The sequence below is a fragment of the Gadus morhua genome, chromosome 6 (genome assembly GCF_902167405.1).
Source record: "Gadus morhua chromosome 6, gadMor3.0, whole genome shotgun sequence".
Classification (NCBI taxonomy): domain Eukaryota; kingdom Metazoa; phylum Chordata; class Actinopteri; order Gadiformes; family Gadidae; genus Gadus; species Gadus morhua.
Genome location: NC_044053.1, coordinates 22113264 through 22140062, shown reverse-complemented (window position 1 = coordinate 22140062; position 26799 = coordinate 22113264). Strand labels below are relative to the sequence as shown.

General features: G+C 43.5%; 2 protein-coding genes across 2 annotated transcripts in view; one reads left to right on the top strand and one right to left on the bottom strand.

The window, feature by feature from the left end:
• The first annotated feature begins 52 nt into the window (after window positions 1-52).
• Window positions 53-15569, top strand: rab35b (RAB35, member RAS oncogene family b). The gene is made up of 6 exons (XM_030359452.1): window positions 53-362; window positions 2759-2809; window positions 2904-3027; window positions 9737-9861; window positions 13915-14039; window positions 14138-15569. The coding sequence occupies exons 1-6, from the start codon at window positions 311-313 to the stop codon at window positions 14264-14266; spliced, it is 606 nt and encodes a 201-aa protein (XP_030215312.1). The 5' UTR covers window positions 53-310; the 3' UTR covers window positions 14267-15569.
• Window positions 15570-20636: 5067 nt separating this feature from the next.
• The window catches only part of bicdl1 (BICD family like cargo adaptor 1), a 26142-nt gene continuing 19979 nt past the window's right edge, over window positions 20637-26799 (bottom strand). Inside the window, 4 exon segments of the mRNA XM_030359724.1 lie at window positions 20637-23679; window positions 24909-25029; window positions 25548-25678; window positions 26147-26290. Coding sequence (XP_030215584.1) covers window positions 23473-23679; window positions 24909-25029; window positions 25548-25678; window positions 26147-26290 — 603 coding nt within the window. The 3' untranslated portion in view covers window positions 20637-23472.

Genomic DNA, 26799 nt, shown 5'->3' with positions numbered 1-26799 from the left:
TGAAGCTGGCATCCTACTATTGCGCATCGCGTCTGCGCACTGAGCCTAGGTCTGATAGTTGGGTGCAGTCGCTGCCAGAGAAGGAAGCGGAGTTTCCGGCTATTTGCAACGGAGTGCGAGGACTGCTGACACCGCGAAACCCCGTGAAAAAAGCCGCCGGCTCGGGGGCTAGAAGTTTAGCATCGGTAGCGGTCGTTTTTCCCTCCATACCAGTTTAAGCTGTTCAATTACGGGCCACGGGTTCGAACAGCGAGCGGAGAGGAAGAGCGAGGACTAGGCATCAGGCGGGGGTGACCCACCGACTACCGGCATGGCCAGGGACTACGACTACCTCTTCAAGCTGCTCATCATCGGGGACAGTGGTAAGCCCACTCCGGGGATGCATTACGGGAAACGGGCCTTATCGTGTTTTTGTAAGGCAGGCATAGACTCCGTGGGCCACCGTTTGTGTGTTTACGACTCTTGTTGCTTCATTTGAGCTTTTGTTTATTTAAACCGAGTATGCTTTTAAAGCCATACTTTGGCAATTAAACGGTAATGTCAGGGCGGAGGTCTGTGTCAGGGGCGGTCGTTTCAACCGATCAGGCCGGATATCGACTGCAGATATGGGGACGTTTCGTTTCCATCAGGTTACGCCGTTGCTCACACACTCATCACAGATTAGAGGTACGGATGTAAGCAGGTTCCTGGATGATTTTATGTGTATCTGTATGCTTGGCTGGCTAGGTTGCTAGCTGAAAGTTATCATAATATTTGCCATCTTTGCTATGTAGCTAGCACTAGCTAGCTTGTGGAACTGGCCTGTAACTTGTGGATTGTCTACATGCGGGTTAGAGTTTACTAAAACTGTAGATTGTGTGTATAGATGTATGCATATCGATACAGATACATAGATCGATAAAATTACTTGATTTAACCCTGCAAGCAATTAAAAGACTGACGTGGAACCGATTGCACCACACTTAGTTTTGCAAAATGTAGGGTCTACAGTGGCAATTTGCTTTGAGTGTGTCTTTGGTCACACCTCGACTGTAAATGTGGCCCTAAATGGGGTTTATGACCATTCCTTAACGGGGTGTAATAAATACAAGACAAGGTCTAGTGGAAATGCATTGATTAATTTATTTTATTTTTTCAGCCTCCTGCATTGTTTTTTTTATTTTGGTCTTCAGGACAATATCTGACTTCCTAACGGTTCTGACTTTCCAAGTCGTTCCCCAGCCTCGACCCCATGTTAGGATAAGACTAATTCATTGACAAGCATTCATTGACATTGCCCATCCCGGCACCACCCCATCAGCTGCAGCAAAGCCAGTCTTTGCTGCTGTACACAGGGGCCTGTGTCCCTTCAGCTGCACAGGGATCTGCACAAGCATCACTGTCTTGACCACTATCCTCAAATATAACCATACACAAAGTTTAGACTGAGAATCACACAACAGACAGTAGTTTGGTATTTGTCTTATCAAGTGGAAAACCGGCTGGACACATTCATTCAACCTGTTAACATTCTAGCCTCCCTCCAATTGGGTTATGAACATGTGTTAAACCATTCACAATGTTCATGGTAGTATTGATACTGGGAAAGTTTTGTGTTACACTGTAAATGTTATATATACAAACGCTCATGCAACCCCAAGTGTTTCCTTGCTTCCTTTTGTTTTTTACCATTTTAAAGAAGTTTTGATTCCTTGCTTTCCACATTCAAAGGCACTGCCGCCGCAAGGAGATATCCTCTCTTCTGCTTTGTAGCCTCAATACCATTGTCAGCTTAAACAAAACCTCTGCACTGGGCAGACCACGGAAACTTGAGAGCGGTTTGACATTGGGACCAATCAAACACAAGAAACCAGGAAACACAACAGACAGGTTGGGAAGAGAAAAGGGGACCCTCCCAAATACTGAGCCACACAGTAGTCCATAGAAACCTGAACACCAGTGGCCTTTCAATGACAGTTGTCATCTCTTGTTTCTCTGCACTACCTCAGACCACATCCCTTAAGTTTAAATAGAAAATGTAATGAACTCTGCAGTGTTTTTTCTGTGTTTTTTTTTACACCCAATGTTCTGACCACAAACACCATCATACAAGCACAAACCCACATTAAGCACAAACCAACAGCCAGGAAAGCTAATTGTGCATAATAAGCCCAAAATATTATGCACACAAAAAGTATGCAGTATGCAAAATTTCAACTGAACGGAGTCTGTCAAGTGTTGTATCCCATAGATGTGTAGGGGTAATACATGTATGAACTGTATTATAAATATATATAACTATTATATTCCATTAATCTCTGTCCTACACTGCAGTGTTTTACTGTGATCATATTGCCATGTGCTACTTATAAAAACACACACACACCCCTCATATACAACTGGGTTCTAGTTTCAAGGGTACAGTGTGGCTGCACTTTATGGTAGGGCCCTTTGCAATGTTAAGTGATACCGGACCTATATTAACAATTTGTACAAATAAGTTCAAATTTGATCCTCAACAAAAAACAATCAAACTTCTGTTTGTCAAACGTCCCTTATCATACATGTATCAGAGCTGCTTCTGATAGGCCTGGCAGCAGCGGTGCCTCACTTCAAGCCAGGGTGTGTGCTTCTGCGATATGGTACCTAGAATCTGAGTGTCACTGTAGTTGTAGTTGCAACAGACTCATGCCATATCCCCTCCTGATGTGCACAAATATGAAGAAATACTTATATTCTCCATCAACGATCCTGTTTCCTTGTTTTTCTTTCCCTTCAGGAGTGGGAAAGAGCAGTCTCCTCCTGCGATTTGCAGACAACACTTTTTCAGGCAAGTTCTGGCATCCCCTCACACCTCAGCCACATGTGTGTTGTTGTTGTATAGCTGTTTATATCCTCAATGTGTGTGTGTGTGTGATCTGCAGGGAGCTACATCACCACGATCGGTGTGGACTTCAAGATCCGGACGGTGGAGATCAATGGCGAGAAGGTGAAGCTACAGATCTGGGACACGGCCGGGCAGGAGCGCTTCCGCACAATCACCTCCACGTAAGGGGACCGCACAACTCACACACTCCGTTTTCTGACCACAAACACCAACATGCACAGAGAACAAACCCACAATAAGCATGAACTAACAGCCAGGGATCACCCCTGGAATCACTAGCAGACCCAGGCTCGTAGTCTGGTAGCACATCCCTCCTCTGGCGCCCCAGGTGAGGCAGCAGACACGGGAGAACTGGTGGGCCTGTTAGAGCTTGAATCGCTAACGAAGATCTGAACCCTGTTTCGAAACTGTACCGCATAAATAAAGCAATTCTTTCCACACCAGACCTTTTTGAATTAGCACGGCACGACATTTCAGATAGGCTATGTCCTACGTTAGCCGGACATCGCCTGACCAATTCGTAAAAGCTTCTTAGTCTCAAACTTCTCATTTCATTTTTGATTCCCAGGGAGCGTTCTCAACAGATGCAGACCAAAATGTCTCCAGATGCAATTAGATAGACTTACAACCAATCAGAGCAACGTAAGCGGCAGACATCTTGCTTGTTGTTTGGGTTTGTTATATGAAAATGTGTCAGAGGCGCTTTCACAGGGCAATCCTATATAATCCTATATAACGGTTGGGATTGGCCCGACTCTGGCCAATCACTGGTTAACCCATGTCTTTTTTATTATTTATTTGTGGTAGTATGTGTTACATAATCATCAACAATATCACTGTTACTGAAATAAGACATTTATAGAAAACGGGTGTGAAATTCTATGTTTTTCCGTTACTCCATAACAGATTGTTAACGTTTGAACGTTTCATTTCACATTTTATTCATCGCTCATGTATGGTTTCATAGTATTCAAAAGCTGCTATACCATACCATTGTAGGGTTTCATTGCATTCAAACGCTGCTATACTATTGTATGATTTAATGTTTCCATGCGGGACATGAGTTGATTGGTTAAAATGTTATTCGGCAGAGATTGCAGTCAATTCAGATCCAGGTCATTCCTATGCGGGTACGGGTAAGGCATCTCGTTTTAAGAATACCTACAGGCAGGCTGTGGACTTGGGGATCAAACGCTGTACCCCAGCCAATACAATCTGCCCCCATTGTTGTGGTGCAGTGTTCAGCAACACCCCCACGCTGCGATTGCCAGTGCACCTTCTGTTGCTTTGTATTTCTGTCCTCTTTCACCAAATGTAGATGTCTTGGTTTGAATGCGTCAGAAAGCTCCTAACTTTCTGAAGTGAAACGGCTTCTATTTGTCTCTGCTTTGCATTACCTAACCGGGGAAGCTGTGACCCAATAATGAATGAATACATAAATGTGTTCTTTCGTCAAATGAATTTGTCGATTCTCGGTCCTTCTCTCAAAGTGCACGCAGGATTCGGGTGCAACGGTCGACATGCTCGGTCTTATTACCTTCTTAATGCAGCAGGAGACCTGCCACACTGCTGCGCTTGTGTGTCATAAATGTGAGTTATTCTTTACTTGCTCACGAGTGGTTGCAGAGGGAATGTTGCCATGCAGGACCCGGCTAGGGACACATTGATGCAGCGAGCGCTGGTTTCAATACCACCCATCCCAGACGAGTCCTGACTGCTTTCGGCAAGGCATTCTGGACGTCAATCAGATCGATGCCTCTTTTGATTTCTCCCTAGCGTGATGCTGAATAACACATGTCATAGCCCTAGAATTTCTTTAAACACCACAGAACAGTGGACTCAGCATGGGTAGACCTCGATCGTAAAGTTCTGATGGACGGATCTCCAGAACTCAGACCGCCTGGACACACGTGATTCTCAGATTGAATAGAAACCTCTATTCCGCCGTCACCGTGCAGGAATCCCTGGTCGGTAGCGGGCTCGTTTGTCTGCAGAAGTAGAGCAGTGCGGTGGTTCATTAAGGACCCTGAGTGAACGTCCACACAGAGGACAGGCTGTCACAAGGACCTCTGCTGGTCGTCCACCTCCCTGCGCCTGGCGTCTGTGGCCTGCCAGCCGTCCTCATTGTCGTGATGTTACGATTGGTTGCTGCATTTTGGACCTGAAATGGGGAGTAGCAGTATTTACTGCTACTCATGTTTAAGTAGCAGTGTCCTCCTCGTTTCCTCGGGAATCTATTGCGGAGATTATGCGCTGATACAAGGTCACACCGACGTTTTGGTGTCTGAGCATGTTTCTGTTATTATAATTGATGCCATGGGATCCATTTCTAAATGTGTTCTAAATGAGGAGAGTGAGTCACATTGATTTATTATACTATACTGTTTTTAAAGACGGCTTTATGGACCTGTTATCAACATGAGGATGTGGAACTTGTTGTTGCTGGGGGTAGGTGTAGGGTTTAGGGCTATAACGATGCACGTATCGAAACCAAAATCGCGACACTCAAAGCCACGAACCTGTCTCGCGGTGCTAGAAGGCAGAAATGCGACACGCCCTTTCTAACTCTCCGGTCAAATTGTCCGATTTAAATTTGCTAATAATTTGTCTAAATAATAGTCTGCTGACACCGCTCCTCTTATCGATGCCGTAAGTCTGCGACAAACTGCCATCTCTGTGATGACAGCTCTCCGTGGCTACGGAGGATTGCATTTCTCCACAGCCTGCGAAGTCCTCATATGCGATATGAACCACATTTATCAAGAGTGGTTCAAGCGCGCCAAAATAGTCTGTGTGATCCCTGTCTCTAGTGTTTTGTGTGCTTAGACTGGCAGTTGGTCTGCTTATAGGTCGGAATGAAGCGGCCACCGATTATTGACAGGATGGGTACTTTATTCTACCGGACTCGTTCGTTTCTTCACTAGACGCACACACACACACGCTCTCCTCGCTCGTCCACTCACTCGCTGACGTCACTCACACGCACACTGTCAATCTCGCACACAAACATACGCTACTCGTAAAACTATGACTCGTTATTGCGAATCAGACGTTCATGTTTTTTCCCATCTATTTGAAAGTTAGGCTATTACACATGTTGCATTCTATACGGCCTGATTATGTCATTATTTAAGCTACATAGCAATAATAGGATATTTGACGGAAAAAACGAAACCTATACAGGTCACTTTGATCGGCACCCTTTTTTCTAGCGAGAACGCGGGAAATTACTATTTATTTGACTTATTTATTCATTTAGCTATACTTTAATAGTATTCTTTCTGTTCAAATCTGTTCAGTGTTCCAAATTATTTGTTATTAAATGGTACATTAAGTTAATTGTTATATAAGTGTTGTTTAAATAAAATGCTTTTCAAATGTAAAAAAATTGTGGGATGTATTGAACCGTGGGCCAAAAATTGTGATACAAACCGAATTGTGAGTTGGTGTATCGTTATAGTCCTAGTAGGGGTGTAGGCTGGTGATTCTACCAGACCTTCTGCCCACTCCGTCTCACACACACACACACACACACACACACACACACACACACACACACACACACACACACACACACACACACACACACACTAGGGCTGGGCGATTTGACCAAAATATCATATCCCGATATAGGTCATTCATATCCCGATAACGTTATATATCACATTTTCTGTAAATTCAATGAATAAATAGTTAACAAAAAATGACCACATGCAAAGGCCTATTTCGTATTACATTTTGAATTATATACTTCACAAATAAAGATTACTTACTCATGATTATTTTTCTCCTTTTATTTAGAACCTTTGCGCAAATTATGCATGCAACAAATATAAAATATGAATGTATAAATATAAAAAGGTAAATAGAAAACACTTTTTTGGTTGGTTTTCAAAATATTAAAACCAACCATACCAATAGTCTTTAACAGTCGAACTTTGTATTGTAGCGGCAAACAAAAATGAATACAGGCCTAACATAAATATTAGTATATAAAATACGAAATGTAAACATGGAACACTTTCAAATTTAAACCAATGCAGCAAAATAAGGCTCACAATAAATATAAAGAATATAACAAGTACGTTTTGAGCACTCGACGACTGTACTTTTGTGGATTTCATTCATAGGCTCTCTCCGTACTGTTTGTCGTGATTCTTTCGTAGGTGGTAAAATAGGTTGGTGGTGTTTGAGACTGGTGAGGGGACCGGTTTGCGGCATACTTTACAAAGTACGTTTTTCTGGTCCGTGTCCGACTTTTCAAACCCAAACCACGTCCATGCGATAGAAGTAGCTCCTCTTTTAGGTACGAGCTCACTTTGTCTTGGCTGGTCGTCGGAGTCCTTCTCCTGTTCAGAATTGTCACGTTCACTGTCCTCCATGTTTGTTTGTGTTGCCTTTATGTGCCGTGTGAATGAATGTAAAGCGTCGTCCAAATGACGTAAAATATTACAGTAAAGTGTGATTTGCGACAAGACGATATAAACGATGGAGCATAATATGAAACAATATTCATTTTTATATCATCACGAGATACATCGTCATTTTGCCCATCCTTAACAAACACACACACACACACACACACGCACACGCACACACACACCCCCCTACCTTTACCCGGTGGCCTGCTTCCTCTGGTCACATCCTGGGGACACACAAGCAGTCCCGTCGATGGACAACCAACTCTGACGTGGACCAACGCACACGCGCTAACACACCCATAAAGGGCCTGACAAAGGCCTCTTTGTGGTGGTGTTTTGTGCAGTGGGGCCCTACTGGCCCCGCTGCCAGGCTCTCCAGCGGGCAGCCGGTGGCCCCTCATAGGTCCTCAGACGGCAGGTCACCCGCAGCAGCACAGGCTGGAACAAACCCTCACACTCTGTCTCCCCTGGGCCACACGACTTAGTAGTGGTTAGTATACCCTAAACCAGTCTTAGTAGTGGTTAGTATACCCTAAACCAGTCTTAGTAGTGGTTAGTATACCCTAAACACAGTCTTAGTAGTGGTAAGTATACCCTAAACCAGTCTTAGTAGTGGTTAGTATACCCTAAACACAGTCTTAGTAGTGGTTAGTATACCCTAAACCAGTCTTAGTGGTTAGTATACCCTAAACACAGTCTTACTAGTGGTTAGTATACCCTAAACACAGTCTTAGTAGTGGTTAGTATACCCTAAACACAGTCTTAGTGGTGGTTAGTATACCCTAAACACAGTCTTAGTAGTGGTTAGTATACCCTAAACACAGTCTTAGTAGTGGTTAGTATACCCTAAACACAGTCTTAGTAGTGGTTAGTATACCCTAAACAGAGTCTGATGAGTGGTTAATATACCATAAACAGAGTCTTAGAATGGGTTGAGTATACCATAAACAGAATCTTTGGAGTGCTTGAGTAGACGACCATAAACAGCCATGATATTATACCATAAAACTTCAATTGAAAGCTGAGTCCCAATTAAACGCTGAGTCCCTTTTACTTGCCGGCTGTGGTTACACGTTTTGACAAGTAAACGCCTGTCTCAATTAGACGCCGGGTCAGTTTTTCTCTAGAAGTCGGAGATAACGCACGAATAAGCTGGATGAAAAACGCTGTAAAACAAGAACAAGAAGATTGTAGCGCGAGTCATCTGCCCTCTACCCCCAGAGCCTTGCCAGGGTCGCATGACATCAGACCAACGTTTTTCCAAGCATTACCAACTTCCAACAGTAGATGGCATTACTGAAACCAAAAGGAAAATCGAAAGGATTTTTGAATCGCTATCATTTTATAATATTTTAAATATTTTATACTTCTTTTTTTTACTTTATACTTAATCAAATATTTGACTCCTAAAATGTTGTGTTTTTAATGGAAGTCTATGGGCGGACGGCAACTCTGTTGCAGTTTGAACCTTTTATAAGGTGTTCAAACATTTAGCAAATCCTCACATTTCACTGACTTTTGATAGGATTAATCTATTGGAAATCTACTTGTTGTGTACCGGATGTTTGTATCACACTAGGTCCCTATGGAGACTGACCTTTCCTGCCACAACGGTCTCTTAGAATCTATTTAACGTGTTTCTTACCTCACACTTCAAGGGACAGATGCATGTTCTTCTACTGAGACTATATAGGTGGCCATGGCCAACCTATATAGTCATAGTTTTTGATAAGCAGTCTGTTTTGAGGCAATGTTCTTCATACATGGCTGGTTGGCTGCTTCTACTAGAAGCTAAATGCTAATGTCCTTCAAAACGATATTTTTCACATCATGCTATCTTCACAAACGATATGAAAGCTGAGTCTCCATAGAGTCCAACTGTATACGCCTTGTCATCCTCACGCCTTATATCTGACCATTATATACCAGGCATACTAGTACGACTTATTATTCTAACCCTACTACTTATACGTTCTCATAGCAGTAGTACTGTGTATCGTACTCGTACGACTTAGTATGATAAGAAGTACTAGTATGACACAGTATGACTGCTATGAGAACGTATAAGTAGTAGTGTTAGAATAATAACACTACTACTTGTATGTTCTCATAGCAGTAGTACCATGTGCCCTACTTATCTCACTAACGGTACTAGTAAGGAGGAGGCGGGTGGGGGGTTCCGTTCACTGGGGACCGCTTTCCCCGACACAATTTGCACCTCGCGCTAGTCTGCTTCAGAGTTTAGGTAGCCATGACCTTTCCTCCGTACGATTTCTGTCTTTTGCGACAGTTTCCACTCAGTCGTTCACTCCTCCTCTCGGCAGGTCATGGTGAGGGCCCGAGGACGGGTGTCGTTTCTATGCGGGGCGAATCAAATGTTACTATTGTTAATAACTTTGATCCTTTTGGGGGTTAGTGTTCCTGACTGGTGCTTCTCCTCCTCCTCCAGATACTACAGGGGGACCCACGGGGTCATCGTGGTGTACGACGTCACCAGCGCCGAGTCTTTCGTCAACGTCAAGCGATGGCTCCATGAAATCAACCAGAACTGTGACGACGTGTGCCGAATATTAGGTGAGTCTTCCTCTCTCCTCCCTCATCGGCGTGAGGCCAATAAGATTCAAAACCAGCACCGAACCGTGACTCTTACACCTTTCCCCTTCGCAAAAAAAAAGCTATCCACCAGCTGAGCATTCTGTGTACTCTCTGTAGTACTGCAAACGTTAAACGTCATGACAATAACAGATCTGAAACTAAATTTTGCATTTCTCATTGCATTTCCACGCAGAAATGCAATGAGTTTGCAGCTTTTTATATTGAAAAAATTGAAGGTATCAGACGCGCCATCAATATCTCCACGTCAAACAAAAAGGTTGGACTACCACCCTGTTCAGGCAAAAATTACGTGGCAAGGATGGCATGCTTTGATGTTATAGACTCTCAAAATCTTGTGGAAACTGTGACACAACTAAAGCCATCCACCTGTTGCCTTGATACTATACCTACCAACCTCTTTAAGAATGTTTTCGACTGCCTAGCAGTAGACATATTGCAGATAGTTAACAACTCTCTCCAGTCAGGCAAGTTCCCAAAAGCTTTGAAAACTGCAGTTATTAAACCCCTTTTAAAAAAGCGGAGCCTAGATGCCTCTATTATTAACAACTACAGACCAATATCAATTCTACCCTTCATAAGTAAAATCATTGAGAAAGTTGTCCTCCAGCAACTAAATCACTTCCTGGCATCAACTGGTTGCTATGACACCTTCCAATCAGGATTTCGACCCCTGCACATCACTGAGACCGCCCTTATTAAAGTTGTAAACGACATCCGTCTTAACACAGACTCTGGCAAAACCTCAATACTAATGCTACTTGACCTCAGTGCTGCATTCGACACTGTAGACCATACATTACTTCTGGAAAGGTTAGAAAACTGGGTGGGGCTTTCAGGCACTGTCTTAAATTGGTTCAGGTCCTACCTACAAAATAGGAACTACTTTGTTTCCATTGGCGACTTTGTATCAGAATCAACCAACGTGACATGTGGAGTCCCACAAGGTTCGATCTTAGGACCCTCTTTATTCAACATCTACATGCTCCCACTAGGGCAAATCATGCAAAATAACAATATTGACCATCATTGCTATGCTGATGACACGCAAATCTATGTATCGCTATCACCAAATGACTATCGGCCCATAGATCTGCTGTGCCAGTGCATTGAGCAAGTGAAGGAATGGATGTGCCGAAATTTCCTTCAACTAAATGAGGACAAAACAGAGATAATTGTATTTGGTTCTAAAATGGAAAGGCTTAAAGTAACCCAACACCTTCACTCTCTGTCCCTGAAAACCTCAATCAAAGCCAGAAATCTAGGGGTTATCATGGATTCAGATTTACATTTTGACAGTCACATCAAATCAGTTACAAAATCGGCATATTATCACCTTAAAAATGTAGCAAGACTTAGAGGGCTCATGTCCACCGAAGACTTACAAAAACTTGTACATGCCTTTATCACTAGTAAGCTTGATTACTGCAATGGTCTCCTCACAGGTCTCCCAAAACAAACTCTGAGGAAGCTTCAGCTTGTTCAGAATGCTGCTGCTAGAGTTCTAACAAAGACCAAAAAATTTGATCATATTACACCAATTCTGAAAGCGTTACATTGGCTTCCTGTAGGTCAGAGAATTGATTTTAAAATCATGTTGCTAACCTATAAATCCCTACATGGTTTAGGCCCAAAATATTTAACTGATATGCTTCCACTACATCAGCCTTCTAGACCACTAAGATCCTCTGAGACCAATCTGTTAATTATCCCCAGAGTAAACACAAAACATGGGAAAGCAGGATTTAGTTACTATGCAACAAATAGCTGGAATAAACTCCCAGAGGATTTAAGACTTGCCCCAACTCTGAGCACCTTTAAAACAAGACTGAAGACTTTTATGTTTGCTATAGCCTTCTGCTAAAATCTTAAATACATTGCACTTTCTAAAAAGCTTTTTAACTTTGCCTCTATTTTCTATTTTAATACTACCTTTATTTTACTAAAATGCCTTTTTAACTTTTTACTTACTAAAAAGCCTTTTTAACTTTCAATTTAATTTTCTCTTAAATACATTGCACTTTCTATTTTACTAATTTCTTGCATATGTTTTTCTTTTACTTATCTATTATTTTATTTTATTGTATGACAATGTTTATATGTGAAGCACTTTGAGTCTGTCTTGTGTATGAAAAGTGCTATATAAATAAAGTTGCCTTGCCTAAATTGTGTACGCGAGTCCAGCCGTGACAATGCAACGAGCAAACAGCACGGAGAGAGTGATCACCAGAACTAAAAACGGCCATCTCTTGAGCAGAATGCAAATCCTGAAGACAAATAATCGCATCATCAAACAAGATGTCTGTGCACTTCAGTAGTGTAGTGTAGTGTAGGTAGGTAGGTAGGTAGGTAGGTAGGTAGGTATATGACAGCGGCCCCAGGCATGACGGCAGAAAAATCAAACACCATCAGTAAAGCTTATACTCCTTGGTTAATCGCATCTTCCATGGGTATCGCGATAGTTGGGAGCTTAAATGCTCCCAACTATCGAGCTTAAGTGTGTGTCTCCCTGTTATTAACTCCAACTTTTATTAAAAGTTAACCTTAAACGACGTAGATAACAAATCAGAAACAATGTCCTACTCACTAGCAGTTACGTTACTCACGTACCACATCACGCCCCATTAGGTTATATCCAGTTCATTGGATTCGTGTCCGGCACATTTGGTGGAACTATTCATAAAGTTTGCAATAACAAAGCCCACCCATCTTGAGGGAAGATATGATTGGTCAATTCTACTAAGCCGGATGGCGATAGCCGAGGCAGCTACCTTAGTTTCGTGTAGGGATCGACCGATACATCGGTCGGCCGATATTATCGGCCGATATTCGCGTTTTTTACGTGTATCGGTATCGGCCGATACTCGGCTGATTTTCGCCGATATTTTTTTTTATTTTTTTTACTTGTTATACCTCACCTGTTTTTAATATTTGTTAAATATTGCTCATCTAATTTTTCTTACTTGTTTTACCTCACCTGTTTTTACTATTTGTTAAATATTGTTTTTTATATTGAAGTTCAATAAATGTTCCTTTTTTTAAATTGAGATCTGTAACATTAGTTATCAGTGTAATTTTTATGATTGAGGGAGCAAAAGCAGTATCGGCTCTAAATATCGGTATCGGCGTATCGGAGTATCGGCTAAGGCTGATTAAAAAAATATCGGTATCGTATCGGCCCTAAAAAATCTGTATCGGTCGATCCCTAGTTTCGTGACCTCATAACGCCCACAATGAACAAAGAGCAACAATGTAGGAAGTCTGAGAAGGACGTCCTACAACTTTTGCGCGCCATTTTCTTCAATAAACGCTTTCGCAGTTGTCCAGAAATACCTTGCGGATAATGTGTTAGTTTGTTCGCACTTGTTGAATCGAACTTTCCCTGTCGCACGGAAGTGCGATTCTGTCGACCAATCAACGGACGACGCGTGTAGCTCGAACTTGCCGACACCCTTTCAGGCGTCTCAGTACCCCAACGGAGGAGTACTGCGAGATAAGCACGGCTCAATACGGCTCAGTCCGGATCACGCCCACTTTTGGCGGTGGAAAAGTGACCCGTGTTGCCCTTCTGGAAATGCGCCGTGGCGCTTTGGCTTGGTGGAGTAGTGAAGGTGCGGTTCGGCACAGCACAGTTATGGCTCGCGTTTCCAACGCAGGCAGTTGGTAGGGGGGGTTGCCCTTTAATGGTCCCTGAAGAACATGCGTATCTAACATTAGTTCCGCATTACATTAATTCATTTGCATGCCAGTTTTATTAAATTTTATGCTGTGTATTCTCCGTGTAAATCCATGCACCGAACCGTGAGGTCCGTACTGATTCGGTCCAATACGAATGCATGTATTGTTACACCCCGTGTGTGTGTGTGTGTGTGTGTGTGTGTGTGTGTGTGTGTGTGTGTGTGTGTGTGTGTGTGTGTGTGTGTGTGTGTGTGTGTGTGTGTGTGTGTGTGTGTGTGTGTGTGTGTGTGTGTAAAAAATACCTTGTAACCATGTTGTTCTGCGTGTTTGTCCTAGTCGGGAACAAAAACGACGACCCCAACTCGAAGGTGGTGGAGACGACCGACGCCCAGAAGTTTGCGGAGCAGATGGGCATCAACCTGTTTGAGACGAGCGCCAAAGAGAACATCAACGTCGAAGAGGTGAGCGCCTGCGTCGTGTGTGAGAGGCGCGACGGGCCGCAGTCCTCCGTTACCTCCACGCACTCGTTCACGCACGCTCTTCCCTCTCTCTCTCCTAGATGTTCAACTGCATCACAGAGCTGGTGCTGAGGGCCAAGAAGGACGTGATGGCCAAGCAGCAGCAGCAGCAACAGAACGACGTGGTCCGGCTCGGCAAGAGCAGTAAACGAAAGAAAAAGTGCTGCTAGCGAAGCCCAGTGGGAAAACGGCCAGCAGCTTCTCTTCTGCAAAGAACACACATCAACACACATTCTCACACACACACACACACACACACACACACACACACACACACACACACACACACACACACACACACACACACACACACACACACACATCAACACACATTCTCACACACACATATAAACACACACACTCAACGGGACTCCAAGTATCTTAAAATATTCAGTAAATATACACATTTAAGGAAACTAAATAAACGGAAAATGTCCCCTTTGGACATGCCAATCATGAAGACTTACGGAAAAGGAAAATGAAAAAAATAAATGTACAGATTTTATGAAAAAGTCAGATCATGTTTTACTGGAGCTCCGCAGCGTCACACTGAGATCCTCCTTTTCACTTCATGTTTTTAATTTCCCCTCTTAACGGGACGTGAGCACGCAGCGGTCCCCCCCCCACGGCCCCTCCAGTCACCAGACGTGCAGCCGGCGCTCTAGCAGAAGATAAGGGCATCTCGGGGGGTTTCCTTCAGTGCGGAGGGTTTTCAGAGGTCGGGGGGACAGGTGAAGGCGGAGGGTTTTGGATCCTCACCTCTTTAACCGAGGGATGCTTAGAGAGTATTTCAATGGACACAACTGGTGCCAGGAATTATTTGTTCTGTTTGTGATTTTTTTGTCTTGTCTATGATTTGCCAACCCCCCCCCCCCCCCCCTGCTCTTTACCCTCCTACTTCCAGTTGTGCTGAGCCAACAAGTTTATCTTTTATACCTTAGCCTCCCCCTCCATCAATTGTTGTTTTTTTATTATAAAAAATATTATACTGCCAAAATTATCTAAATGAAAAGAATGCTTTTATGAATTCAAGTGTCAGACTGTAGCCTCAGCCTCCTCCTCTCCCATCCCGCTACCTGCTCACTCTACACGCCACATATCAGCACTGGGCATGGCAGCAGAGCATTCACCTCCTGTTTTGGACCACTAGAGGGAGACACACACACACACACACACACACACACACACACAAGGCTCTTTACTCGATGAGAGCTGGAGACCAGAGGAGCAGTCCACAGGGTTTTTTCAGGCCCCAGTAAGACCAGGACTCACCCTACACCCGTCATTACCTTGGCATGTGCCACTTTTACTTTGAAAGAGTCTGCTTGCGGTAAATGTATCCCACGGTGTGTTTTAGTAATCACAACTGTCAACGACGTGGCTTTAGCTCCTCGTCGCCTTGTTAAACGGATGGTGACGTGTCATTGTGTATGGTTTGATTAAGAGACTCTATTAAAATTCTCTTGTCACTCAGCTCACCGTTATTACCCATTCAACTGAAGTGAAAACGTGTTTTTTTGCGCCGTTTTTTTTCTTTTTTTTTAAGAATTAATCAAACTGATCTGTTATGCAAAACCCTTTGGGCTGGGAGGAGGGGGCGTGGTGTGATGTTAAAGTCAAATAATGTTCCTATTTACTAAGAAATGTATCTGTTCTATTTTAATTTTATTTTTTAATGTATATGTTGGGAGAACCATTGTTTAGGCAGTTAAAGAAAATTTGCAAGATTTCCTTTAGTCATCTCTGGAGTAAGATGGGGGGGGGGGGGGGGGGGGTGTACAGTACAAGTCTGCTGTGCTTCTCTGGGGGGGGGGGGGGGGGCATTGAGGTTGCGGACGATGTAGAGAGACTCCAGATCTCTCTCACACACACGCACACACACACACACAGATAAACTCAGTGCAGCAGTGCCAACAACCCTCAGACTGAGAAGAAGATGGCCTACGATCTCAGACTGTGTGATTTAATCTTCATTATGTGTATGTATATGTAAATATATATTATATAATTGTGTGTTTATATTCAATATAGAACACACGCAAACACGCATATTAGCATACATTAGTGCATGATTACATGCTGTGTGCTCTTCATTGAAACACGTTATCAGCTGTGGTTTGCTGTACACTGGAGAGAGGATGGATGTGCTGTTCTCTCCCCCCTCCCCCCCCGATGAATTGAATCAATAAACGTTTTAGAAAAATAATAAATATTTGACACAAAAATAGGAGCTTGTCAGTTATTTTATTTACTGCCCTTCTTCATGATGGTCTTCTAGTTGTTTTTTTGATTTTGACTGCTTAGGCTACATTGACATTTACTAGTCTCAATGCTCGATTCAGGCCCATATTCTTCCATTGTGAGCCCATGTGGGCCAGAAATGTAGCCTGGTTCTACCAGACTCTCGTACTTCACTTCACTTCATTTCATTTGTACAGAGAGTCTGGACCTAATCAATTGACAAACGTTAACTCACTTGAAGGCGGGTGTCTGTTGAAGTTTAAAATGATTGGATCTGCCCAGTGCCACTCTGGATCTGCCATAACCAATCGCTAACGTTTGGTTGTGACGTATGTCATGCGCCGGGAATCACGCGCAGGTTGTACACAAACCAAACACCTTGCGCGTCTGCACGAAAATGTCCGTCAACGACAGCTGCAGGTTTTGTTCGTCGAATTTAATTTATCAGGGAAAAATTGCACATTGTAAATCAACTACCGACCTACAACAACAACTCAAACTGGCGTACGACTTCATCGTCATTGTTCTCAGACACGCCCTCTGTTCGCTGATTGGTGGCCGCTGTGGCGGCACAAGAAAACCAAATTACAAACAGCAGGTCCAGACCTAGTACTGAAGGGAAATTCAAATTGAGCCGAAGTACTTAGGCGGGCGGAGCCAGGCTACCAGAAATGGTTTGAACAGATCAAATCGTACATGTGGATGGAGGGATCCGTTTTGTTCGCTCCCTACTCCAAATAAAACGATCTGATTTGGGTTGCACCAGTCTGCAGCGTCAATGGAAAAATACCTCGATTGCAAAGGAATAGGAATGACTTTAGAGACTAATGTCTATTCTCTTTCACAGCTTCTGGTCCAGACCAATGTTTGCTATTAGGAGCCTTTCTATATGAGCCGCATGGAAACACCTCTTTACTATTAAGTGTTACATTGACCTAAATGGGTCTGAAGCTGCTGATTATTTGGTAAATGTAGTAACTTTAAGCCTTAAGGGCCTCTATACGGATTGTGTTTTTTGCTTTGGAAATTTTTCTTAACAAGATGACCCGGAAATAATTGGAGGACAGGATGTTTGAATTCAAAAAATAATAATTTTTGATCAGATTATCTGATCTGAAAGTAATAAGTATGTATTGATTCAGGATCAGGAGTAGCAGCTGATTTATTTGTCATACGACCGTTATAACCCATATTTTATCCAGTATCAGAAAAATTATAGGCCTGATGATGTAAAACCGGTGTTTCTTTTTAATAATCTTTACAGTTACACGCACTTACACTAGAACCGACATGTGCACTTCAGCTTCTCTTTAATGCACTTGCCCATTTTGACGCGATTTGAACGTTCTAGGGGTGCTGGTTGCATAACAAGTGGTCTGTTTACATAACAAGAAGGGGAAATAAAGTTGTATTAATTACTTAAAAAGTAAAGTATCAAAAACATTTATTTTAACAGCACAAACCAGCACTAACGTAGCACTAAACATAGAGACAATTTTGACGCGATTTGAAGATGGAGGGGGGGCTGAGTGACGTCACGTGAGAAAAATCAAACTGGAATACCTTTTAAACTATAGTTGCACAAATATTTATTTTGACTGCACAAACCAGCACAAACGTAGCACTAACGATAGAGACCATTTTGACGCGATTTGAAGGAGGACGGGGGGCTGAGTGACGTCATGTGTGAAAATCAAACGGGAACAACTAAGAAACCATAATAGCAAAACAATTTCTTTTGACGGCACAAACCAGCACAAACGTAGCACTAACGATTGGGACTATTTTGATGAGATTTGGGCGTGAACGGGGGGCTGTGTGACGTCACATGCCAGAAAATGCAATTTTGAATTACTCAAAATCCTTACCAGCACAAACGATAATTTTTACGGCACAAACCTAGCACAAACGAACAGCAGTGTCATTTTAATATTTTGAATGAGACGGGGGGCCAACTTCACACAGGTCTTGCACCTGGATCACTTGCCCTTAAACTGAAAAGAAGATGTGCTGTTGGGTCCGTTGAATGCATGGAAGAGAGCCATGGCTTTGCATGCAGTCATACCCAGGTTTGTGGCAATTGTATTCAGGGATTTCATTCTGGTTGTCTTTCCAGCATTAAAGGAGATCAAGATTTCTGCAGCAGCATTCACAGCCTTGATGTGATGGAAATACCTCAGAAGGATTATAATCACATCCATGACTCCAGTGTGCACCAACCAAAGTGATGATGTTTGGAGGGCATGGAAGAGATGTACTAAGACACGAGTGTCAGCTTCCTCATGGTTGCATTGACTCATTGGTGTACGGTTGGCAATATGGTTGACTTGATCCGCTGCAGACGGTAGACATCCTTGTCATCTGGGAACTGTTCATCTGTTAACAACTTATTTGAAAGGAATGAGAACAGCTCCTTCTTGTTTTCAACAGGTGCCAGAAACCCGACAACGTGTATCTGGTATGGCCAATCTCCTGGGATTTTGGCCATACCAGATACACGTTGTCAGGTGCCTGTTCCTCGCGTTTCCCTTGTGCCTTCTTTGATTGTTAGTTCACGATACTGGTTCAAGAATATCTACTCTTGTTGATCGTTTTAAGTCATATTGCACTCTTGGGCAGAATACCTTGTCGAAATATGAGTCAAAGGTCTTCCGTTGGACAGTTGTACCAAGAAGAAAATGTATCAGCATACCACCATCAATGACAATGAAGTCATAAACACCTTGCGCAACTTACTCCTCATCGATAGAGATGGTGCTACTCTTACCAGCTTCCATGATGTAAACCAACAAATCTGACTTGGTGCAAGAGCTAATTAGCTGGATGCATTCTCCGATTATTTAGGGTCTTCTTCTGCGTTTCTACTCATGGAAAAACCATAAGTTGTTTCGCTTGATTGCTGCTGTCAACAGTGTGTCATTTGATTCAGGCACACTTGGTGGACAGATAGGCAGCAGCTGCAGACTCGCACATCTTGTTGCCCAATGTAACCAGGTCTTTACCGTAGCGATTGTTGACGGGGGGGGGGGACTGGCCGGGATGTAAATTTTTTTTTTTTTTCCCCGCAGTCCTACGGCCCTGGGTCCATCACTGGTGCTTCTTTCCCCATAAAAACCTCCAGTCAGTGTTAAATCAGTTGATATACCTTTGAGCATTTCCTATTATAGGCTACTGTGTAAAATGCTGTTTAGAATTAACGTTTGTATCAAGAAAAGAAAGACCCGGCACCTGTGGTCACGCTTTTCGGTTGGTCGCGGAATTCGGGGTAACACATGGCACAAAGACCACATAGTCCAGTAATTTTAAGCCAAAATGGGGGTCAACCTAGAACTAATTGCAACAGAAGCAAACTCTTTTTTTGTATCCTCAATAATGTACTGAGTAAAAAATAAAAACTTTGGATATCACAATGAACATTTCTAAGTTGATTACTTACAGAGACAAACCAAAGATGTATTACAAGTTTTTTTAAACTGTTTGTTAACATGGGCAAACATAATCTAAGGATTTATGTGCTAATTTGCATTAAAAACACAACAGATCTAAGCATTCGGTATAGCCAGGTGAAAATGTCTTGAGGAATCTTGTTGAAATCTTACAGCTAAATACTATTGAGGCAAACAAATGTCACCATAAGTGGCAGAGATTCGTTCAAGGTCCACTCAACTGTCAATAAACTGTCACCAAGCTGTCAGTTAAGAAAGATTGTTTGATCGAGCCACTTTTTATTTGACCTACCTTGCCTTCTGAATTCTCCTTAATCTTGTATCCTGTTCTTCCCTCAGACTCAGACCCAGCCCCAAACCCCATCTCTGCAATAATAATTATTAAAGGCTGGTTTAAAGTAGGCCTACTTCTTCCTGCCTCTTTGTATTAATGATCATGGGCAGCCTAAATGGGTTCCATTCAGAACTTAACATTAAGTATTTTACTTATTTCAATAAGATTCTACAAGAGGTTTTCACCAGGCTATGGCCAATGTTTAGATCTGTTGTGGTATTTATGCAAATTAGCACATACGTAATTAGATTATGCACCGTTTGCCCATGTTAACAAAAAATTTCAAAGAACTCGTAATACATTTTTTGTTTTTTTTCGAAATTTTCCCCTAATGGGATTCTTCTGGGCTTTTTCTCCCTACTCAATACATATTGAGGATACAAAATCATTTGAGATTGCTTCTGTTGCAATTTGTTTGACCTTTTTCAAAAAATGACTGGACTAACAATGGTCGATGGGCAGCATACTCTCAGAAGGCCAGACAGACATTCACTGCAAAGAAGACACAGGAGACAAAAATAAAAGAAACAATCAATGTTTGTAAAATTAAAGTATGAAACTACAATCTTATTGGAACACATGTTGGAAGATTAACCAAACAGGACATTGTGAACAAGAGGAAGGAGAGGTTTTTCTAAGACAAATCAAGAAAAATAAATAATAAATACAAATCACATTGGCATTGTGGAAAGAGCAGCACATGGCATTCTCAGTTATGGTCCCTGTTACAGGAATCTGGAGATTGTCATCAGATTGTTGTTTCATTTTTAAACTCTTAAATATTTTACTTTTTTGTGCCCACACAGGACTCATGCAAGATCAGCAGGAACTGGAAGAAGCATCCTGAGCTGAGTCATGGGTGAATGACTGGACTAAGACACCCCACCAGAGACCACCTTAACCAGGCACCCGTCCAGACAGTTTGGCAGAATCCATCATCTGAAGCACGTTCTGGGGAATCATTGATTGTGTGGGTAAAACATTCAAGTGCTTCTTCATAGTTTGCCAGTGCTGCCCTGGGCCACCATGGGTTCAGAAAGCCTAGAACCCAGCAAAACCCTCTTAAAGTCACACAACTTGACATGACACATTCGTAACACATGACAAATGAACAGAAACTAACAATGTATACATGTATAAAAAAAAGTCAATCCTCATTGAAAAGTTATGCATTTTTATAAATATATTGATCTCGTCCAAACCTACTGAACTATATACATATTATTTCTTTAAAAAAATCTCTCTTTGGGTTGATCCTTCCCAACAACCAGCTGAGATGACGAGAAGACATCTGCATAGGTATCACACAGGTGACCTGGACATGAAAGCCATCACAACACATAGACACTTGGGGATCTCCCGAAGGAGTTGAGGGTGCATTCGGTCAGTCAGACATCTACAGTACCACCACAGGGGCTTTACAGATGAGTTGACCCAAACAGGGAAGCCCAGCAAAAATGAAAGTGCACACAGGCAATGAGAAAGCAGTGAGATTGGAGGTAGATTTTTCTCTTTTTGTTATCATGTCAAATTGGAGATGGCTGTAGAGTATAGATTGTGTGAATGTGTTCCAAACAGCAGAACTGCCATTAACACAATGTGGAGTTGGGATTGTCTCTGAGTGTTCTGTCACCCAAGACTTTTAATTTGAAAGCGCACGCTCAAGAATTATTCACGTGCTTATTTATCCCAATTTGAAATGTCATCAGGACAATTACAGACATACAGTACATATGCATTAGGAAATGTTCAACAATCAAACCTGCACTATTTAACCTTCAAACCTACACTACTTAACCTTTCACTGCAGACATCCCTTTCATTTAAATGTATGTTGCTCTCAATAAGCCCAGGCATGTTTTCTCTCTTAATGGAGGTCAAAAAGCATCATTGCAGAGCACCTGGCTGTTGGCTGTGAAGAGGAAGTGTTCCCACTTTTCTAAAGCCAAGTGCAGCAAAGCAATGCATCCGATGCATCCGTTACAAAGTGCAGGTTTGAAACAACAAACATTATAATTGGACCGTAACTAACTCCACTACCCAAAGGTTTATTCATCTGTCAGAGACGTGCATGACCCCCAGTTTACCACAGACCTGAGAGGAACCACAGGTCATATAGGCTGGATTTATATATTTAAATGTCATTGTTCTTGCGATTAAATTCAATGGGCAAAAGTGCTAAATCAAAGTTGTTTGGTCATGAATTAAACACTTTGGGTATTTCGTATTCCAAAATATCTATTATCATAGTGTTAGGTAGGATTTATAAGCCATGTGCCCGTAAAACATCCAACCTCATTTGGGGCATTCTAACAACAAAAGTGTGAAACCAATCTTTCTCAGTCACTTCATAGTCTTTGCGTCTTTGAGTTTTACCCCTGTCAGTCTGACACACCGCTTGATCAACAGTAAACTGAACTAACAAGACAGCAGGAAAGAGGGGAGTTAAAGCTCCCCACACCAGAACCAAGGCCTCATGGTGACCAAGCCTCTGGGCAAGTGAATAAACCTGAGAGTGGACTGCTGTAGTAGCTGGCTATGTTCTTTACAGACAATGGCCGAATTCACAGTCTGACTCCAATTAGACTCTTGTTTTTTGTGATGTCGCTGTATCCCCCCAATTTATACAATCTTCCATTGTTTAGTATTTCAAAGTATGGTGAGTAGCCACAGTATTCTTATTAAGTACCTTTTTTCACGTTATTTTATTTTACCAACATCCCGCTGTGTTCTGTCCATGCACATACTAAATGTGTACAGCTCTCCTCAGACTTCTTGGCTTGACAACTGGGATGAATACAGTAATCAGAGTTGGTGCACAGTGGTCCCTCACCATGGAGTTGGCAGTGGGGTACTAGTGATGGTAGAATAGGCACTACATGGGGACCCGCCTCTCCCAATCTGTAGGTCCACTTTGACACACTAAAACCACTGGCGTTTCAGCATGAGCGGCGGTTGCACACGTATTTGCTTGGTTTATAAAAAAGAAGCAAAAAGAAGTCTCTGGTTATTTGGTAGACAACATTTGTGAGCGGAGGGATAATGGGACAGATAAAGTGCAAAAGTGACCACCCTCTCCCTCCCCTTCCCTTCCCCAGACCTCCCCTTCTCTCTGCGTCTGACCTCTGCCCTGCTTTGGCTGTGTTTGGCCACATATGCCACCCTGATATCTGTCTCTGTCTCTGTCTCTGTCTCTGTCTCTGTCTCTCTGTCTCTGTCTCTGTCTCTGTCTCTCTCTCTCTCTCTCTCTCTCTCTCTCTCTCTCTCTCTCTCTCTCTCTCTCTCTCTACTATATCTCCCTCTCCTTCTCTCATTTGGCCCTTCCTCCCTCGCCCCCTGAACCGGGCGACAGCGTTCAGTTCTTCTTAAAGAAAGAGAAGAGCCTCTTGTCTTCCTCTGAGCGACGGTGCAATCTCCTGGAGGAAGAGGAAGAGGAGGAGGAGGAAGGCGACCGGCCGGCGCCACTGGACCCCGGGACCCTGGAGGCGGCGATGGGAGCGTCCCGCCACTCGTCCTGGTGCTTGTCCATCAGCTGCTGGTCGATCACTCTGTGCATGTCGTCCTGCAGGAGCCGAAAGGCGAGAGAGAGAGCGAGTGAGAGTGAGAGTGAGAGAGAGAGAGAGATAGGTGAGGTGTGTGTGTGAGGGAGCGAGGGACTCAGAACGTTGCACGGACAGAAGAGGAGTGTCTGGCATGTGGGCAGTTGACAGCACATGGAGGGGACTGAGGTTGTCGGGTGGTGCTGATGGTTTGGGGTGGGGAATACGTAGGGAGGTGACTGAGCTGGTCTGAGGCGGTTGATGGTGGGGGCAGAGGGTAATCAAAGTTCATAGAGGTGACAGTGAGCTTTGGAGGATGTTGACAGTATGAGGAGGTGAGCGAGGGGTCGAAGGGTGTTAATGTAGCAGGGAGGGGGGCGATAAGGGAAAGGTAGTGCAAGGTAGGGGGGTGTTTGTATTTCTGGGGAGGAGACTGAGGGAACTGAGTGTGTTGACGAGGAGGGTGTTGACGTTATATGTAAGTGTGGGGCGGTGGAGGTGTGATGCGATGGAGTTGGCGACGTTGGGAGAGGAGATGCTGGAGAGGACTGGTGACTTGATGATGTTTTAATGGTGAAGCTTTTCTGTTGGACAGGCGGCATACATGAGCGTTTCCAGTCGCGTGACCATAGCATGGAATGGCTCAGCGTACGGACACGATAGCGTTTGTGCAACGGTGACGAGCGCACGAGACGGCTCACCTCTTAAGGCAGGAGGGGGGGGGGGGGGGGGGGGGGGGGGGGGGGGGGGGGAGGGTACCACAGGGGGGGTAGAAAGAGTGGTACGGAAGCTGAGAAAGGCCACTAGATCAGAAACCACAAGAGCCACACAGTAAAGAGCCCTGATGAGGCAAACTGTATCCGGGGAAAAGAGAGAGGAAAGATCTTCTAGTTACAGGTGTGGTAGAAAACAAACAAGGGACACACAAACAGACACAATTTCATCATCAAAACAAACATAGCTAAGGCTGCTGTTGGCCGTAGTACCAGCTACAGAGATGTGCTAGTGCTGGGGCAGTTCAATTTAGATTCGGCCGAGGAACAGCATAATTACTTTACTAATTAGTTTCCATTAACTAAACCTACCCAAAACCTGAATGCCTTCATTCGTGAAACATTTGTCAATTGATTTAATACAAATCAATTCAACTCTAGCTACAAAACTGGTTTTTCGTTTAGTTTAATTTAGTTTTTAATTGCTTTTGCTCTGCATTGCAACCCAAAGGGCCTTTCGCCTTTGACCTTTGACCCACCTGCCAAGCCTCCAGCTGCTGCGATAGGTTTAGCTTCTGCTGGATGGCGTCCAGCAGCTGGCTGTTGAGAGACATGATGTCTATTTTACACTTGGCCAGTTCCATCTCCATAGCCTGCTTCCTGTTGGACACACAGAGGCACAAACACAGCGGGCTCAGCACTCCTGACTCCTCAGTCACTCTCTGCTGTCGGTAAGCAATGCTCTGTACTTTATAGAGGTATACTACAAAACACTTTAAGGACAATTCCGGTATTTTGACCATTATGCCCCCTTTCTGGTCTGTCTAGGGTGAAATTGAGTGGTTAACACCGAAATTTTGAATATTGGTCCTGTCTCAAATATTTGGCTGATTTCGAATCGCCCCTCCCTATTTCACAATGGCTGGCTATGGGTAAATACTGAAACCAAATCTCCTACAAACATGTAGATACAAATATATATAATAATAATAATAATAATAATAATAATAATAATACATATACATATACATATACATATATAAATATATATCCTATAGTAGATATATAATTTGAAAGCTTGCATTCCAATTTGTATGAACAGTGCAAGGAATTAAAACTGTAATATTGCATTCCAAGTGGCATCCTGATGAGGTGCATCCCTCTCAGGGGGACCGTACTTGGCTATGGCGTCGTCCCGGTCCCGTATGGCACTCAGCAGCTGCTCGCTGGGCTCCAGGACCGCCGACATGGCCCTCGTTCTCTCGCTCTCCTCCTGGACGGAGCGCATCTCCAAAGAGAGCAGCGCCATCTGCAGGACACGCCGGGACAGACGCGCAGACCGTCAGACCGTCAGACACATGGCAGGTGCCGTGTTTCTGGTAGGTTAACATTCAATTGACCGTTTCACTTAAACAATTACAGTGACTTACGATGTTCACATAAAGGTGCATAAAGCATACTTTACCCTCAGGGATGTCTCAACGAGTCAATATAACCACCCCCTTCAAAGGTTGGATAAATATGGTTGGCTGCTCACTGCATCTACGCGGGGAATGATGCAAACCCAAACCCAACGACGTATACAGCTAGGACCCAAAAACACTTTCCTCACACTAAAGTGGGATTCTCTGACAATGATATATAGCTTACTTAGAGACAAATATGACCAAATATTGACCAAAACACAGACACAAGAGAGGGCAACACATCTGATGCGATCAGTGGAGCTCTGTCCCTGAGAGACGCTCTCGCTGAGTGCAGAGTAGCGGCAGCGTACCTGGTTGTGTAGTCGCAGTAGCTCCTCCTCGACGCACATCGTCTTGTCTCTCTCGGCGTCGTACAGATCCCTGATTTCCCTAAGCTCCTCCCCCATCTTCCTCCCCTGCTCCTCCAGAGCCTCCTCGTCGCTCCGCCTCGAGCCCTGAACAGCGGGAAAAACGCAGAAGAAGAAAGACATTTGACACCACGTCAGGAGCACACAGCTTTCTGGGAGTTTGGGAGGGTTACAGCACGGCAGGCAGTCACAGGACCGCTCTAGGTAGCAGAATGATGAAGAATGATTTAATCGAATGATAAATGTATTAGCTGACTCGAGGTGAACTGACGGGCTGCTTCTCAGCACCAGTCAGGCCCTGTCTCCATCTCACCCCACATTCAAATGAGAAGGAGGTTATGGAGACGCAAATCTATTTAAATTACCTTTTGTAAATTGCAACTGTTCGTAGCGATTCTTTGTATTAACATTTGCGTGGTGGAAGGAATATTAATAATCCAAGGATTATTTTAAGAAGACTACAAACATTCAGGCGCTTTTTCGGTGCCTTCAAGTATCCTACATCGGGCGAATATCTACACAGGAAGCGAGGAACGGCCCTCTTTACCCCTGGTAGTGTGACGTAAGCGAAGTACAGCATTGTGGCACTAGTGATG

Coding starts and splice junctions, on each gene's coding strand:
- rab35b (XM_030359452.1), top strand. CDS start 311: ATGGCCAGGGACTACGACTACCTCTTCAAGCTGCTCATCATCGGGGAC. Junction 363..2,758: donor GCTCATCATCGGGGACAGTG/GTAAGCCCACTC, acceptor CTTTCCCTTCAG/GAGTGGGAAAGAGCAGTCTC. Junction 3,028..9,736: donor TTCCGCACAATCACCTCCAC/GTAAGGGGACCG, acceptor CTCCTCCTCCAG/ATACTACAGGGGGACCCACG.